At 38.5% G+C, this 19,050-nt stretch overlaps 1 protein-coding gene across 5 annotated transcripts in view; it reads right to left on the reverse strand.

Annotated features, from left to right (window-relative positions):
* TMCO3 (transmembrane and coiled-coil domains 3) overlaps positions 1-19,050 on the reverse strand; it is a 35,800-nt gene that overhangs the window by 14,128 nt on the left and 2,622 nt on the right. For all 5 annotated transcript variants that reach the window (XR_009420505.1, XR_009420502.1, XR_009420504.1 and 2 more), the window contains exons 2-9: positions 16,961-17,503; positions 12,277-12,456; positions 10,404-10,595; positions 9,487-9,615; positions 6,407-6,499; positions 5,058-5,244; positions 4,003-4,120; positions 3,216-3,411 (exon numbers count right to left, since the gene is read on the reverse strand). Coding sequence is in view for 1 of the 5 variants with exons in the window: in XM_059493390.1 (XP_059349373.1) it covers positions 3,216-3,411; positions 4,003-4,120; positions 5,058-5,244; positions 6,407-6,499; positions 9,487-9,615; positions 10,404-10,595; positions 12,277-12,456; positions 16,961-17,407 (1,542 nt within the window). In the remaining 4 variants the exon portion in view is untranslated. The remainder of the gene's footprint in view (positions 1-3,215; positions 3,412-4,002; positions 4,121-5,057; positions 5,245-6,406; positions 6,500-9,486; positions 9,616-10,403; positions 10,596-12,276; positions 12,457-16,960; positions 17,504-19,050) is intronic.

Here is a 19,050-nt window from a genome sequence, read left to right on the forward strand (position 1 = left end):
AAGTACTTCAGGCAAGCAAAGAACAATATTCCAATACTAGTAATGATATCCACTGGACACTGCAGAAAAACTTCATACATTTTCATACGTAAAGTACTGCAATAACATCACTGTATTTTCTTTTTCGTATATAAAGCAAACTGGCAATTTGCCTCCACTTGCTGCCAGCATCCCAGGTCAACCATCAGGCAGTGAAACTATTAGTCACTTTTCCCCTACATGTATGCACAGTCCTATAAACATGTAAATATAACTGCTGTCCTTCTTGTCAGCCCAGGTTTTATATTTTTTCATTTCCCTTACGACATTCCACAATTTCAGTTTTAAAAAACAATAAAACTGACTACTGTTGTTCCACAGGCTTCCAATACAGCATTTCATTATCAGGACAGTGTTTAAAACAATTTTCCTTGTAATGTTTCTGTACATACAGAACATGGAAAAGCAACACTCCAGCACTGAATCCTCAGGCTGACATATTCTTCAGCTCATCCTGGTAAATACCTTGGTAAATACCTGGTAAAACTACCAGTTTGGCCATTGATCCTGAATGGTCATGTTTTAAGTTAGATTTGTTCCTTATGTTGCAATTCAGGACAAGAGTTCACCAATTAAAACAAACAAACAAATGAAGAAACGATCAATCAATCAAACTGCTATCTGCATAACTCAAAGCTTGAAAAGGAGTTGTTGAAAGAACAATAATGATCTACTGATCCTTTGTTACTGAAGACAAGGTACATGATTCAAAGATGCACAACTTTGTCTCAGTGTCATCTATACTGTTACAGGATTGGCACTTGACACAATCCCCACCTCCCAGCCCTGATCTGCCTAGCTAGTTGAAGGATAAAAGGGAGGGGAAGTACAATTATTTCTGAGAATACTGGGAACAGAAAGGGTATATTAAGCTCCAAGTCTTATTAAAATATCTGCAGGTGTAACAAGTTGCAGTGTTATCTAAGTGACTCAAGCTCAGAAATGCTCAAAAGTCACAACCATACTCAAAGCTCCTTAACTGACATGATAATCCTTATGAAAATTGCTTACTCACACTGCAGTACAGGAACCTCTTCTGTCTCACCTCCCCTCTTTCCTCCCATACACAATTTGCCCTTATCACCAGGGAAATGGCAATTCTTGTTTAATTAATCATCTGAGATTTTTCAAACACAGGAACAAGCAAAATAAATTAACTTTATATATAATGAGCATTACATGTGCTGGTGTTACATTAATCCAAATACTGAATAAGCTTAGCTGGACCCCAGAAACCCAGCCAACACTGAAGCATGTAATAAGTAACTATATGCATGGGGCAGGAACACCTTATCATTCCTAGTCTCTTTTCTGTGTGTTGGAAAGAATGTGTCCTACCAAACAGTGACTTAAATGATTTTATTTAAAAACACAACTCAAATTTTCTAAATGGAGCCACAGAGTTGTCTTTGGCTAAGGATGCTAAAATAGGCACTCTCTTATCGCTCCTCTATATTTCAAAAGCTTTTTTAGAATTACATCAGTACAGAAAATTCTGTATTTGCAGATTAATTACACAAGCTCCTTCAATATGTAGGCTTGGCTTTCCAAGGAGAATGACCGTAGCAGAATCCATTAGAGTTTAATTGTTTTCCTACCTGGCGTCCAAAAACTTTAATTCAACCTTTCCAAAGATATGCAACACTTTTAGCTTAGATTGCAATCACTCATCCTATGTTTGTATTCCTGACAAAGTACAGCATCTATACCAATTAAGATTGGTTTTCCAGAAGATTTGTTTGTTCACCTATTCAACTCAACAAGCAAACATTTTTTCACTTTTTTTTTTTTTTTTCAGTTTATGTGTTTAGACTATAACTTGTACCATTACTATAATGAATTTATAAATGTCAGTGAATATCAAGCATCTCAACTGGTTCACTGAGGTTACCTGCAGTATCCTTTGTAGCATTCCCTTTGATAAATTATTCATCAACTTTAAAAGGAAAGAATTCTGAAAATGCTGAAGAAGCCTTCTGGATTTGCAGTATAAATCCAACAAACCCAAATATATCCCCCCCCCCCCACCACGTGTGTGTATGCACATGTACTGTGTAAAGTCACATATACAAACTCCTTGTGTATTTGAAATGCAATTTGGATATAAGAAGCCAAATTTTATGAAAGTCATGGTTTTAATTAAAGTAAAATTGCTTCTAGATACCATAATATTATACACAACTTCAGTGGTTTCTTTGCTGTTTTTTATTAAAGTTTTTTTACAAGCGTAATGTTTGCTTGTTAGAAAGTAAAAGGGTGAAACTAGTTTTGTTTCTTCTCTTATTAGAGGACACATTTGAAATATGAATAGCTGTTTAGAGCAATGGAATTTTTAACTTACACAGTAGAAGTCACTAACTAAAGCAATGGTCTCACTAACTTCTTTTTAACCTTCTTCCTGAAGAAGGTCAGGTTTTCCTGTTGGACTCTAGTAACTAAGTTAACACCCCTAGAAAAACAGGCACAGGAACTTTTTGGCTTAATTATTCTCAGGGGATGTAACAATCTGCACATTCAGGATAATGGAGTGTCAAACCCATAACATTATCAAGCAACTGTCACATTCTGCTCTCCAGCAGTATAGGTTTTCAGAAAGCTGAAACATGAGATTGAAAAAAAAAGGAGAATTCAGGGGAAAATTAACTACACCCAATATGGTTAATCAAAATCCATAAACCTTAAGGAATTCTCTACTTTCTTAATTTCATCCCAAAATGTGTCTCTCACACAAAAAGAAGATTATTTTACAGTAACAACACTGTTGAGAATTTGGTATTGAGAAGAAATTTGTGAGCAAATGTCACAAATGTCATTATCAGTATCTCAAAACCCATCCTGAATTATTTTCAAATGCATGAAGTAGCCTACAATTAAAACTAAGATCATGATTCCTAAACTGGCTGTATTAAAAGCCAGTTTAGGAATCATGATCTGAGCTATCATGATCTAAACAGCAGAATTTCAGCTGATTCACATTCAAATTGTATCTCTTCTTGCTCATCTGTGCTATAATGCAGGAATCATTTGCACATCTGGGGGTTGTTGTAAAACAAGTTAAAACCAGACAATTACAGAGGTGCATGTATACGCAATAACACTAAGTTTGATGGCTTTTGTGACATTGATGAAGTAAACTACCCCATGTATAAAAATGTTTTATCCATGCAGAAGATTACCGTTAACATAAGGAAGGTGAATGCAGTTATCCCTAGAATGAGGATCTCCTTGTTCCCTTTGCTTTCTGTGTGCAACTTGCGGTAATACGGTCCGATGAGATAAGTCTTTATAACAAGACATAGCAGAAAAACAGCAGCCAGAGAAAACAGAATTTGGCCAATCAGGATCAGTATTCTCAGAACTTCCTTGAAAATGCTGGAAGAGAAGAACAAACAATAAGTTTCTTTCAAGTGCTCTCATACCTCCCAACCAGTTCCCCGTAAATGAAAATACCTAATTCCATAAATGCTCAAATCAGGAAGGTATTTAGATACATTAGTAAACAAGATTAAGACTAAATCTGCAGAGTGCCCAGAAACCTCTTTTACAGTCTAGAACTTACTTCCATGTTGACTCAGAAAGATTTTCATTGACTAATCTCCTATTCAAAGGTAAGGCACAATAATACTATTGCTTACTCTTTGACAAAAAGGTGCCCTGCAGGAATAAAGTGAGTGAAGAAATTAACTTGTTCTTTTACAGTAACAAACTTTTCACTCAAAATTTTAATTATCACACAGGATTAAAGCAGCTATAGCAAAGAGATTATTTTCATACAACTAATTTCATATGACTACTACAGGTTTCTACTTCACAGCAAGCAGGAACAGTAAAGGAAATCTCACTGAACAGAGTGCCTATATTCCATGGAACTGACATTAACTGCAGTGCCTTCACATTTATATTGGCAATCTACATACTAATTGCAAGGGGTAGAGGGAAGATCCATACAATTATTTTTTTTACCTGGAATATGTGCTCACTCCTGCTTGAATAAGTGTAGGCATGACAGCTATAAATAAACCAAGCTGCACATCCTGCATCACCAACATGCCAAGCAGTACGCTGCTGTAGTCAATATCCCCTGCACACCAGCAAAATGGTCATGGAAACAGTCATCAGAAACTATGAATGCTTGCAAACACTCAAATCTAGAAAAGCCTTAATCAAATGGAAGCCAAATACAGCTCTTAATGAGCTGAAGGTCATTCAAAGCAATTTACGAACTTTTTTTCCCCATTAGTAGGTAAATTTAAATGTATCTATAAAGACATATTAAAATACAAACAAAATATTAATATGAAATTTCTGTTACACAATAAAAACATAGACTTTGCTTAGCAGTTAAACACTAGTTACACACTGAGTGAAATTCCTCTACTGAGAGTATACATGCTTTATTCTGAAGACACACTCAAGCAAGCATATGTAAAATATACACCTTGAATTGTGGCATTAGAATGAATATTCTAGAGGGTGAGGAGTACTTTAACACAATTTGTATGAGGGAGATTTAAGTGGAAGAAAGCATGATGTCAAAACTTTCAAAAGGAAACATTTAGAAGTTGAGAAGCTAGAAATATGGCCCTTGAAGGTCCTTATTTGAAAAGCTGTTAGCTATGAAAGACCATGAGAGCCGGTTTCTGTTTCCTGAAGAAGGATGTGAATTTTTTAAATTAACCTTTCTGCCCTGATGACAGGTAGCAGTGGGCTAATCTGGTAACCTCTTAGAGTTCAAGGATTCCAGACACTCAGTAAAGTCAGTTCTCAATGGAGAGTACTACAACGGCTGTACTACATTGTCTTTTCCCAAAGAGGACTGGCGATGTACAAATCAAGTACACCTCCTGGCAAGAATACACACAACACTAGCCCGTGTTAAATAAGGATGATTGTTTGTAAACCAGGCTTAAGAGTGGGTTTTGTTTTCATTTTTTAACCAGCTTCTCTTGTAATATTACAAAGTCAACTTTCAAATTTTATTAGATACTACAGTAGTCCATATTCAAAGTCATATTTACCTTCTTTATCTCCTCGAACACTACCTGCAAGAAATCTGGACACCAGTGGTGTGCTTGACAAAGACAAACAAGTGGAAATGAAGACACTCTGTGTTGGTCTAATTTGGAGCAAATGCCCCCACAGTAAACCAAAGGCAATCATCAGAACTGTCATGTAGCAGGGTCCTTGCAAAGATATTTTCCATACCTTGGGAAGAAAATAAGATCTTATGACACTTTTCTCACTGCTAAGTTACAACGTTTTTTATTGCAAATAAGCAGTTAAAGATGCGTGATTTGGGGCTGTAGTACTGAGGCACAGAGTAATGGATCGTCACACTATATCACCTACTCCCAATTTACAACACTGAGTAGACATTCTCCCCCAAGAGACTCCTTGCCAGAAACCAGGTGAATTTCCCAAAGCTCACAGACAAAATACAGGCGAAATGGTCCAGTATGGGTTGAAATACATTAAAATTACCAAATGAAAGATCAGTTATTGGACGTGATTCTAAGATGAGGAAAAATGGGTGTGGCGAAATCAGTCACCAATACCAGTAACCCACCCCAAACTAGTGCAGAAGCAAATCTGAAACAGCAATTTACCTACTCCAGTTTAGGAACCCTTGAGTTACTGATTTTTATCTTGGACTTTAGGTGGACTAGAAACTGCAGATTAAGCTAAATGGTCATTAATTATAACATATTTCCATTAAAGCTTTCTAGTACCATAAACTCACAGCCATCAGTTTAGGAACAGATCACACAGTGCAATTCTTCACATATTTGTAGCCATACTTTCCACTATTAAAATTCTAGCTTGCTTATAACTTTTTCTTTTTAAATTAAGACCAAAAGAAACTTGCCGCTTTTGCTGAATTCTGGTGGCCACATAATTTAATATTCCAGATTGTGTTAACATACTTGCTTAATTAGTTTATGAGCCAGCAGATTATATATCATCAATTCAGTATGGAGTACTTAAACTTTCATATTTTTTTATAATAGGAATGGCAAACATCACTGACACTCCATAACAGCAACTGCACATTACTGCATGTTAAAATAAAGCAGAGATGGACTGCCAAACTGTGAGAGATTTTTCCAGTAATCAAACTGTTTTACTAAAATAGGGAGTAAATGTAATTTTTTTTTTGAGACACTGAATAAATAATGCATTCTGTTTTTTCCAAAGTGCAGAAGCAGATGTCACATATGTCTTTTCAAAAATGTACAAAGCTACAGCAGTGTAGTGTAGGGAGTGTGTAAAAATCTAAAATATAACTGAAATCTGCAGTTTCAGTAATTAGCAATTAAATCCCAGGTATATTATAAAAATCCCCAGCAGGGATATTATAAAAAAATACCTTTCTTAATCTTTCAGGAGAAAATTCCAGACCAACTAGAAAGAGAGTGAAGAATACACCAAACTCTCCTAATGTCTCCACCTGTACAATAGACTTAGGAAAAAAAAAAAAGAAAAGAAATCAGTGCACAGCAGTCAACTTATAATACAAAATTATAAATTTTGTATACAATACAAAATTTATACACAATACAAAACTTATACAATATAAATACACTACAAAACAAATTGATTCTCATTACATTTCCATAGGTAGTTCACTTGCTGTTCATATGACATCAGAAATCCCCAGAGCACCTTTATAGTGCAATTTTTCCCATCCCCTGGCTGATACTAGGCAGTAGCTTGGTGGCAGAGTGCTGGTCACCCAATGTGCACATGGGCACTGATCTTGGGAAGGGAATACATCTGTTCCAGGTGGCTTGGCTGGCAAGCTGAAGATTTGACATGGAGACTGAACTCTCAGCGGGAGCCTGCAACAAGGGCCAGTGAACTACCAACTTTTGGGATAACCAAGGGCATGAAGATGAAGGCAGAGAGCCTTGTGAATGGTCAGACTGGAAAGTTTCCTTAACAGTAAGCTTTCTTGCTGATTGAAAAAAATAGGCTATGCTTTATGCATGTACTACTAAATCTCCAAGGCTTGCATTCCACAAGCCACTTCTTGCTAGTTATTTTATTGGTCTATTGGTATAATCTTTCTGCTAGACTGTGGCTGCTGTGGTTCTCCATCCTACAGGCTCCATGCATCCATCTCTCAGACCAGCACAATTACCAACCAGCCTTTGTGCAACAGAGAGAAGGATCCAACAGCAGAAAAAATGGTGGTGGTCTTCATCACAACAGAAAAATAGAGATTTTTCTGGCTGGCAACTGGTGTGTACCCTCAGGGTTCTCATGCCAGTTCTGTTCCATAGATACAGACATGTATCAATGATCAGAAGGGAGGAGGTGAACACACCACTCACAAGTTTGCTGCTGATAACAGACTGGGAGGTGCTGTTCACTCTTTTGAGAGACAAGATGCCTTGCAGAGGGATGTAAATACTCTGGAGCATTAGGCAATGATTAATGGGAGGAAATTATTTAACAAATAAATTCAAAAGGCTGGATTCTGACCCTCCTGGGATGGGGTAATGCCAGGCACAAGTATGGATGAGGAGAGGAGTGGCTGAAGAGCAGCCCTGCAGAGAGGGATCTGGGGGATGCTGGTGAACAGCAGGCTCAGTGTGAGACACCAGAGAGCAAAGCCCATCCTGGGGTGCATCAAACAGAGCATCACCAGTCACCCAAAATTATCCTGCTGTGTTCAGTGTTGGTGGGGCCTCACGTGGAGCACTCTGTGCAGTTCTGGGCCCCACCATGGAAGGAGGATGTGAAGGCTCTTGAATGCACCCAGAAGAGGACAAAGCTGGTGGAAGGCTGGAAGGAATGTCCTGTGAGGAACAGCTAAGGACTCTGGGTTTGCCCAGCTTGGAGAAAAGCAGGATGAGGGGCAACCTCATCATTCTCTACAGCTTCCTGAGGAGTGGAGCTGGACAGGGAGGTGCTGAGCTCTTCTTCTCACTGGTTTTCACTGACAGGATGAGTGGAAATGGTTCTAAGCTGCCCAAGGAGAGGTTCAGACTGGACATTAGGAGTGATAAGGTGGTGAAATCCTGGAACACGCTTCCTAAAGAGCTGATTGATGCCCCAAGCTTGTCAGTGTTTAAGAGGCATTTAAGCAATGCCCTTAACAATATACTCTAACTTTTGGTGAGTGCTGAAGTGTTCATGCAATTGACTGGAACAGTCAATTCTATTCTAAAATCCTAGTATTTCTTTTCTATGTATTTACAGGCCAGAGTAGAAGAAAACAAGGTTTATCATCAATTACGGAAGTGAGGATGGAAACCAACTTTTCTGCCAGATTAGAATCTGCCTGCCTTCTCAGGCATTCAACTTTTTTAGGAAATGGCGAAGAGACCAAACAAAAGAGACCCAGTCAACAAGAGTATTATCCAGGTGAATAATGTATAATCACAGCTTCACAAGAAAAAGGCAAGTCACTTAAACTGTCCTTAAGAAACTTCTTTTATATCTGTTCTGACCACATAATCTTTTTCAATGTAAGTATCCTGAAAATTTGTTGTTGGGTTTCTTTCTCATGCCAAGCTTACAGACTTGTTTCTCAGTCTAAGTGATCAAACTTTCCAGACATTTTCAACCCAGAAATTATGTACAGCACAGAGACTGAGATTATTTCATCTCTTCCAATACAAGATCAACAAAATCCTACAATTTCTACTAATCCCTGCTTTTGAGCTCAACAATCATTCTCAACAGAAGCCCATGTAGGGAGCAGATGTTTCAAAGACAGTAAGTTCCAAGTGGTTTCATGGATATCAATGCAGCAGACACATGCAACTCAAGCAGGCATTACTGTGCAGCCCTAGCATGTGTTCTGTTTTGCCTGCTGGCCAAACAATCTGTTAATGCACACCAGAGCCCTTAATGGAAACGTGTCCAGCCAGCCCCAGCTCACAGTTCCACAGCAGCCACTAATCAGGGTACACGTGATGGAGCTAAAAAGGTTCAAAAGAGCTCAGGAATGTGGGCAGGGGACTGGGAAAAGAACAGGGGGACCAGGGTGGATGAAAGCACTACAGAGGTGCAAAATAACTCTCCAGAAAGGCAAGCTATGTTCCTTGGGAAATTGTTTTAAATGCTTCCTCCATTGTCAACACTGACTTTTTGCAAGTTTCTGTATATTTTATGTCATTTAAATAGTTTGGCTCCCAATTGTGATGCTTTATGATTAAAATCAAAAAGAAAGAAAAAAACAATCCACCTGACATAAAACTTTCACAACACACAACCTTCAGTTTTCACTTTCAACACTTGTCATAATTTTATAGGATAAAAAACGATTGAAAACAAAATTATTCAAAGACATAAAATTTGAAGCTCTCCTCTTGTAAAGGTTCAGGTTTGGGAATTTTTTTTTTATTACATTTGAGGCTGGCAATACCATATCCTTTTAAAACTACTTTTAAAGATTTCAATGAATTAAATCAGTCAAGAACTAACTTGCACACTTACCTTGATACTATTTAGTCCTGAGGGTCCTAAGAGTACTCCACAGATGATATATCCAAACATGGTTGGCAATCCTATTGTTGTGCACAGCCAGCCACACGGCAAAGACAACATTCCTATTGTCACAATATCCTAAGAAGGCAAGATTTACAAAGGCATTAATATAAAAGACACATACATTTGGAATAAAATTGAAGACTATTATCTTTCAAAAGACAAGTAGCACTGTAAAATTAAATGTAGACTACTTTGTGTGAAAAGAAAAAAAACCTGTAAATTAACCTCAGTGCTGTTGCAGATGTAAGCACAGCAATTTTTTAGGTGAAGCAGATGAGGTACTGACCTTAAGTAATTGGGGACTTTAAATCAATTTATAAATATTTTAAATATATTACAGAAAGTAGACAATTTCCTGGTTGGAATGATACCTTGCATTTAAACATGGTGAAATAGAATTGTTTTGGGTTTTATAATTAAAACAAAAACCCCAATCCAGTTACTCTATATAAAGCACAAATACAATCAAACCTCTACCATGTGTATGTATTTTTCAGTATCCCTTTTTTCATCACAAGGCACAACCAGATAAATTCTCTCTACTGACAACATGCAAGTGGCTTATTAAGCACAGCAGTAGCTTTAACACTTTGCAGTCTGAGAGAAGGGACAGTGCCCCAAAGGTGCAACAAGAGAAGCCAAATAAAAACAGAGAGTGGCATCATGATCAGTCTTGTGAAGACAAACCTAAGAGGAGGGAAGACATGGCTGAATCACCATAGTTGGGGGAGTCATGAATGCTGGGGTAACTTCAGTCAGACAAATGCTGAAACTATAACTCACTCCAACCAAGTAGCACTGACGTGCAAACTTGTGGCACTAAATCCAAAAGTGAATGACAAGAATGTCTCTAAAATTATTACCTTTATGAAGTGATGATCAGCACGAGGAATGGTTGAGTCTCTGGGCTTAGTAAGGATATACTGATTGTTCTGAGAATCAATAAGCATACTAAGTCCTAAGTCATCTTCTACTTCTCTTTTTGAAGCATTTCTTTTGGAGTTAGCTTCATCTTCTTCCACCCTTAAAACAGCTTCAAAGTTTACACCTCTTACCTTTTCAAAAAAAGAAAACAAATAATCAAACAAACAAAAAAAGGGGAGTCAATTAAGCATATCATAATAACAGAAGGACTATTAGCTGTGCTTGAAGTTTCTACAGAACTTGTTGACACCAACTAAAAATACTGCAGGTTTCTTCTCTAAAAATCTTTCAATCTCTTTATCATGATGTCTTTAAAAGTAACATTTTCTTACCTTGAATAAAATCAATTGGAGATTACGAAGTGATATTCAGTTCACAAAAATCTGAACTAAAGACTGCATTCCAAGTTAAGAAAAGGTCACTATCCTGTAAATTTGAAGGAGATATTATAAGGACTGTTTCTACCTAGTTATTTTCAGGATTTAATTTCTCAGAACAGCAATTCTTGAACACAGGTTGTAGTGCACATTTTTTAAATTTTTTTTTAACCTGCTACACTTCACTATTAGGCTATATTTTAATAGAAGCTTGTGTCTTTATCAGAATATTGATTACTGTATTAAAGCTTGTCTGTTGTAAAAGTCCACTGTTTCGTTTATAAAACCGTTCCCTGCAATGACGGAGAAGCACATAGACCTCCAGGCTGCAGTTCACGGTTCCTTTCAGGGATGGAGGCAGCAGCAGCAGAGCAGGAGAGCTCCCGGAGCGGCAGGAGAGCTCCCGGAGGGGCAGGAGAGCTCCCGGAGCGGCAGGAGAGCTCCCGGAGCGGCAGGAGAGCTCCCGGAGCGGCAGGAGAGCTCCCGCTCGGCCCCGGCGGGGCCGCTCCAGCCGGGCGGGACAGCAGAGGGCGCTGCGCCGCCCGGCCCGGCCCGCCAGGTGCGGCTCCTGCCGCCGGGCGCAGCCGCTCCATCCGCTGCGCACCAAGTGAAAATGCGGCCTCCGCTTCCTCTCGGATCGAGCTCAACTACAAAAATACCGAACAAAACCACACACGGCTTGGCTCTCTGCTGCAGAGAAAATGGTTTTGCTTCCTCAGCAGAACTCAAGAGCTATGCTCGCCTCGGGAGTCAACCTGGAAATCAACAAAAATCCCCCAAGAGCAGAAGCCAAATAAACTGTAACCCGTGTTTATGCAACAGGGCCGATTTGGGGAGTCTATCTGAGGATGGAAAAATGAGACACTAGAATAAATTGAGGTATTCCTGGCTCTAGAGACATATAGCCTTACCTGAAGGATACTGTCCCATCATGCAACATAAAAACAAGGATCAGTGCAGGTAGGCCAAGGTACAAAAGGCAGAGGAAGTCAGACATGGAAGAATGTAACACCACAAACACATTTCAGGGCTTTCCTTTGAAAAATATCTCTTTTCCCAGACTGTGAAAACCAACAGCAACGATTCTTGCTCTGCCACAACTTTGTCAAGAAAATTAAAAAGTGAACATGGTAACTCCATATCCTGCAAGTCCAACCATCACAGTTCCCACCACCACAGAGATGTCACATCTATCACAGGCTGTATCACTCAGATGTACCACACTTGGACTTGTCAAAGTGGCAGCTGCAGGGAGCACCTTCAAATCAAAACCACGGAAATCACTAGCAAAAAGGAGCAATCACTCCTGTTTGCTCACTCTTTAACAATCACTAAAATCCTAACAACTATATGACACAAGAGAAACACACAGGGCAAACATCAACTATAAATAAATGCACTCCAATGAAATGACTAAGTCTAAAGCATCACTTACAGATTTGTTGTCATCAAAGGCATGCTCTTCTATTTCCTCTTCCAATCTATCAGCTGCCTTCCTGACATCTTCCAGAATTTCATCAAGCATTGACAGGCTTTTGTTTTGGTGCTGCATGTTCTTAAGGGCTTCAACCTGGTGTTTCTCTGCTGCTAGGAGTTCAACATATTCCATTTCTTCCTGTTGAATTTTACAACACAGATAAAGTGTTGGCAGGCCTTTGAGCAGAAAAAACATTTGACATAAATGTGTGCTTCTTTTGACACAAAACATTTTATCAATGGAATTGCAAAAGCTATATAAACATCATGAAGATATTTAAAGATTGATTTTTCTTGGGCCAATTTTCATTGGGTAAGTGGGCAAAAACCAAAACAACCAAACAAAATACCCACCAATAGCCTTTTCTATTACATTAAACAGCAGACCTTCCCCAAGGTTATGATCCAGAAAATACAAGAAAGGATTTACTTTGAGAAACCCTAGGAAACAATTCAGAGCCAAATAAAGTTTAGAACTTCATGCTTTTGAAGTGAAGCATAATACCCTGAAAGCATAGCTATACTATCTACAACAAACAAACAAATTAGATGTAAAGCACAATGAACCTTAATTTTATAAGCCCTTTTATAAACATAGGAAAAGGTCTGTTTATGGTATTCAAAAATTACAGTAACTGTGGAAACAGGAAGAAAAAAAGAGCTGGGGTAGAGATGAGCAGCCAATCACTCTAGCCAAGCTTCCTGTTCACGTTTCCCAAAAAGCACTTTTCCAATCAGAATTAAAACATGTGACTTTTCACCCTATTTCAGTTTGGGTCTCTTATCAACTTGCAGTGACAACTTCTGACATTACTAGGTTTCTGAAGTAAAAAGAGAAAATACGCTGATATGGTTTGATATGGTGTGAAAATATTTCAGTAATTTCCCTGACAAAGTTATGATGTTTCAGGTTCAAAAAGATAACTAAAAAGCTTAATTTCCTAACAACTGGGTCTAACACCTTTTACACAGTTACCATGACAGTAACCAAACAGAATACTTTGTGTATTGACAGAGAACAACTTGAGGGTTTTGGGGGGAAAAGATTCTTTCCTTTACATGCCTCTATTTTTCTAAAGATTGTTGAAAGAGCAGCTATATGGAAACACACACAAGGACAGGGCTCCTTTCAGTTAGATTCTGGATGCTGAGAATACCTGGATGACAGAGATCCTTCTTCTGCTCTTTTAAACAGCCAATATTATTAAAAAGAAAAAATAAAAAAACAGGCAAAAAAATGCCATCTATAGGCCTGACTCAATTCTCAGAAAACACAAGTTGCTGTCTCCAGATGCCCTGCCCCTGCCATGCCCAGTTAGAAATCAGAGAACACAGATCTCCCATAGGTTGAGTGTTTTATCTGCCTACCCTCCAGGGATGTCTTCAATAACCTGAGCTTATTAAATGGTCCTAAACACCTGTGCTTCAATAACTAGACTGTCTCCTCCTCCACACATTTGCAGATGGACATTTTTCCCCTTGGAACCCACAAGAACATGCACATAGTTCAGTCAATTCCTTGATGCCAAGAGAAGAATATGTTCAGTACAACCAGTAACTGCAGCCAAAGCCGTCTGAAATGCTGACAGTCGGATGAATGCTTCTGGTTGTGAGGAAACCACAATACTGGTGTCTGATGGTTTTTAGAACTATCACGGTTACATCCTCATGGTCAAAGTTACCCAGAGCCCAAAATAACTGGAGCTGGGAAGAATGTAACTATTAATGTGTTTGGCTCAATGTCAACAATTAGTTCTTATGCAACATGTAAGTAGGAGACAGTCATTCTCATACAGCCTCAAGGAAAAACACTTCCTATCTGTAGCTCTCTGCTAGCAGACACAGCTCAAAAGATGTAAGAAACAGCCCCCATATGAGCTGCAGATTCTCTGCTAATTCAGCAACAGCTTAGAACACAAGGTGAAATTGATACTGGTTAAATTCTTTCCCCTCAAAAATGGAAGAGGTTTTGGGTGCAAGGAGCCCATCTCAGTCCTTCCCGTTGGCCAAGACAAACAGGCTGAACAGAGCTAAAGGCAAACTACATAAAAAATAATGGCTAATTTCAAAGAAGTTAACTTTCCCTGAATAGCAAGGTAGAAAAGCTTTGAAAAAATTAGAGTTTAGCTGCAAGTTCCTTCAATTAATGATGATTAAGGTTTTTATAGTCTATTAAAGTGGCATCTGTTTCCACCAAGAGACAACTGTGATAGCAGTAGACTGGGACAAGCACAGGCAATGGTGCCCACAAAAAGTTAATTCAAACAACCTGCTACCTGCTAAGCAGAAGTGCATCAGAGTACAAACACTGTTCTGCAGCTCAGGCTGGGACTGGAGACACTTGATCACGAGGATAACAAGCAACCTCTTAAGCAAAGTAATACAGATAAGGATTGTGTACTTAATATTGTGCACACCTGAAAACATGAGCAAAATGAAGATCAAGACTTTGGGGCAATGCTGACTCAGAATGCAGAGTTGCTGTTGCTCTCTACTGTGTATTCAGAGACAAAAGCACATGCAGAAGAGGCTGCATCTTTGCAATACTTGCAAGTCATTTTTTTCCACCCATGTCTGATTAGAAGGCATCCAAGAAATTAGATGTTAATTAAAAAAACAGGTGAGATTTTGTTGTTTTTTTCCTTAACTTCCAAACAGGATCCTGGAGCAAAAGAAGGCAGAAACCATCTTCAGTGCTTCTTTCTTATTTCCTCCTGCCCTACACTCTGAATGATCCCACTACATCTTTTCACAGCAGCAGAAGCAGCAAGAAATGCAACAGACACACACACATATCCCAGCACTAATGTCTTCCAAGCATTTCTACTCAATAGAGATAAAATAATAAAGGGAAGAGTCCAGCACCCCCTACATTTATTTGTATTTTCCGTTCATTCACTGTTTAAAAAAATAGATGTTCTATGAGTATACCAACAAAATAATCATTACAGTAAAATGAAACTGGGACAAAGTTGGACCTACTGTGTCTTATGAACTAAGAACAAGTCCAAAACATATGTTTCCCATGCCATTTTTATCTTTTGCTTCTCTTTATACAACAACTATAAGGTTAGAACCACAAATACTCTGTTTAAATAACCACACACATGACATAAGAAGGAAAGTGCAAACGATTGCTCACTCAAGTAAATATTTTGAAAATACAAAAAAAGCCTGCACAATCCACTTCAGCAAAAGTAAACTTTTGACAGGACACACCTCTAAAACACATAATTGTACACAAAGGCTTCCTTGTAGAAGAAGAACCATTCTCAAGTTCAAGGATAAATGGACTTCATTATTTTAAAGTAACATTACCAAGATTTAGGTAAATGGGAGAGAAGGTTCTGGAATGCCTCACTGCTGCTATTTTACAAGCTCTGAGAAAGAAAAAAAAGGTGGAAAACCAAGGAAAGCTCATGACAATTTCTATGACATTTCTATGCAGCAGAGGCTGCCACTACCATAAAGTATCACTACACAGTCATATAAAGCAGTTCACTGGAATACATCTAGATCCAATTTATTTCCTATTCAAATTTGCTGTAATCCTGTCTACACTTCCACTGCACAGAATCACTGCACACTGCCAAGTTCACATCCTAATTTCTGCTTCCAACAGCCCATCTTGGCACGATTCACTGGACACCTTTACTGCACATAATTTCTTTCCAACTTCACCTGTCAAGGGCTGCACATTTCTTAGCACAAATGCCCTTCAGAGACTCTCACAACTCAAATGCTAAATGCCAATTACATTTTTATTCCTTCTCTTGCTCCCTTGTGCATGGACAGCCTCTTCTTTTGGAAGACAGAAAATAAAGAAAATTCTTAATACATTCCTCCAGAGGTTGCGGAGAAGAGAAAGGACAAGAGCAATTGAAATACCAAATACATTTAATTGCTTTTTCTCTCAATAGGAGACTTTCAGTACACAGTCCGAGCCCTACCAAGTCCAGAAGACAGTGGCAGATTGTGCTCAACCTAATGAGACACGGGAACTCAAACTTTCCATGAAGTATCTGTGTTCAACTGTTACTCATCTGTGTTTTCTCCTGCCAAAGTTATTTCAGCTAACTCTTTCTTGGAAGCACTGCATTTCAAACCTGCACTTCTTAGGCTAGGAGTGTAATACTGAGTTTAAAAATCTAATCACCTACTGTTCTGCACATCCATTTTACCTGTATCTATACAAACATGGAAACGAAAGGCAGTAAGTCATTTTGTTTTAACTGTGGACTTTGATTGAGCAATTCTCATTTAAAATGGAAAAAAACAGTTAGTATTTGACCATTTAATGGCATTATTTCCACTCAGCTAGTGCCACTGGCCTGTCTAGTGCAACTCTGCTATGAGTACTCATTCACTCTTCTTATTCTTCTCCCTTTAACATTATATTTGCCATAGGTCTTATGGTTACACTTAGCTTTGAGACAAGAACTATTGACTGCCAATAAGTTTTAAGCTCTATACCAGAATTACTTGTAAATTTACTAATGAAAACAAATACTTCATTAAACAGTAAACATTGCAAGTTTTATGTAGATACCCTTTTTTATTAAAACAGACTGAAACTGTGCCATAATAAAGTTAAAATCACAAGTAGAATATGAACCCTCTAGTAACAAACATGGGAAACCAACCTTAATTGCAGCTTCTCTCAAGGCCTCCAGTCTCTGTCTACTGCTTTCTTTCATATTTACAACATCTTTGTAGTCGCCTTGTAGAGCTCTCTGAAGGCCATGAATTGCCTGAAAGACTGAGTTTTCACTTTCATTTAGCTCCTTTTGGAAGATTTCAAAGGTGTGCACCTGAAAAAGTTTCTCTTCGTCAGACAGTCCTGCATCCTTCTCAACTGCTCTTATGGCGTTTTTTAGCTTGTTGAGAACAACGTTCTTTTGGCGAAGAAGACCGGAGAGTTTTCTGCAGCTCTCCAACACCCACTGCTTCCTCTGAGTGATGCCAGCCCCCTTCCCACGGTGCAGCTTGATGGCATGTTTCACCACATCCTCACGTTCTGCAGGGCTGGCTAACGGGCCACAAGGCAGCGAAACCAACGTCCACAGGGAAATAAATCCAGTCACCTTCATCCTTCACTTTTTACTCCTCTTGGGAGAAAGTGATCATCCACAGCTGCTCAAAGCTTTCTGCTACATGGTTTCTGCATCTCCAGGATGCACAGCAGGCTGCAAGACAGTACCAATCAGTTATCAAACATGGTAATGTTGGGCTGTTAGATCACAGAAATGTAGAAAATAAATCCAAGACTGCTGCCTGCACCACAAGGTTTAACAGAACACACATAGTCTTCTTCACTCAACGTTTATGAAAACCAAGAAACAGTCCAAGCTACTGACAGATTTTTGTTTTTCCCTTGACTATTTCCTAGATAGCATCTTGTTTTAAAAGCAGTGACTGGAAAGCTTAGTCACTTCACATGGTACTCATCTGCACTTCTTACATGAAAGAAAAGCCTTTACAAATAACAGGCCATGATGTCACAGGCTGCATTTCAACCCAGCACTAGAACCCATTATTCTTAGCTGTCAGTAAATCTCCTGTCTCTTCTAAAACCTATCCTAAAACATTGTATCATAATCATTTGTTATTTATAAAGTCTCAGAAGCATTAACAAATTCAACTACAAACATTCAACAAACATAAAAATACAAAACTAACTGAATCAGATTACTTTATAAATCATAATTGTGGAAGAAAGAACAGCAAAACTTCATGGACTTTTGAGTGCTACTGGTTTGGATCAAAAACCTCCTTCACCTAAAAGGCTGTGGGGCCTTGAGGTACTTTACTTCAAAACCTATTAGGGATCTTCAAGATTTTAAAGTAAATTACAAAACCACTAAATCAATTCATTCATAAGTTCATTTCCCAGGAACTACTTGAAGATCTATACCTAAACTGCTGCATTTAATTTTAACACCAAGCAGGATAGAATTTAAAAATTAATTTCCTTCCATCAGAACCTAGAAGGAACACTACTGACATTATTGCACAAAATAACAGTTATATTTTCTTTTAAAAATCCAAACAAACATAAAAACCCTCAAAAAACCCCTCACACCACAAAGTTACACATAATATATAAAATTTTGTACTTGGTATTCTAAAGACTCACATCACACACAACATGTTAACAGATCATCAATACAGCAGGTATTTCCCTAAAAAATTATTTAGTCTTGATCATTGGGCCAGCAGCCTTAATCAGCAACCAGCACATAGACACAGGCATCTGGAAGCAGTCTAAGACAGAATCTTGTTTTCCTACAAGGCAGCAGCAGTCACAACTCCAGCTATCCAAGCCAGCCACCACCAACACATGGAATGAGCTCTGAGCAGCCTGGCCTGGTAGAAGATGTCCCTGCCCACGGCAGAGGGCTCGGAGCCATTGGTCCTTACAGTCCCTTCCAAGCCAGGCCATTCTGTGATTCCATGGCAAGGGAACATGGCAAACACACTCATGCACTACCTTCATTTGTTAAAAGCCCTCCCATCTCTGTTTCAGAGAGAAACGAGAAAATTTGTCTGTGGGTTGGTTTATTTCTTTTTTCAGTGCATGAAATGCAAGCCAAAGTTACTATTCACTGACTGTGGGCTAGGGTTTAATAACACAAAGAGCTAAAACATTTAAAATTAAGAACAGAAAGTGCAATCAAAGTCGCAAAAGCATATTACATCACTATAATCTCAATAAAATAATAAAGTACAAACA

This window comes from Ammospiza nelsoni, chromosome 2, assembly GCF_027579445.1.
Source record: "Ammospiza nelsoni isolate bAmmNel1 chromosome 2, bAmmNel1.pri, whole genome shotgun sequence".
Classification (NCBI taxonomy): Eukaryota; Metazoa; Chordata; class Aves; order Passeriformes; family Passerellidae; genus Ammospiza; species Ammospiza nelsoni.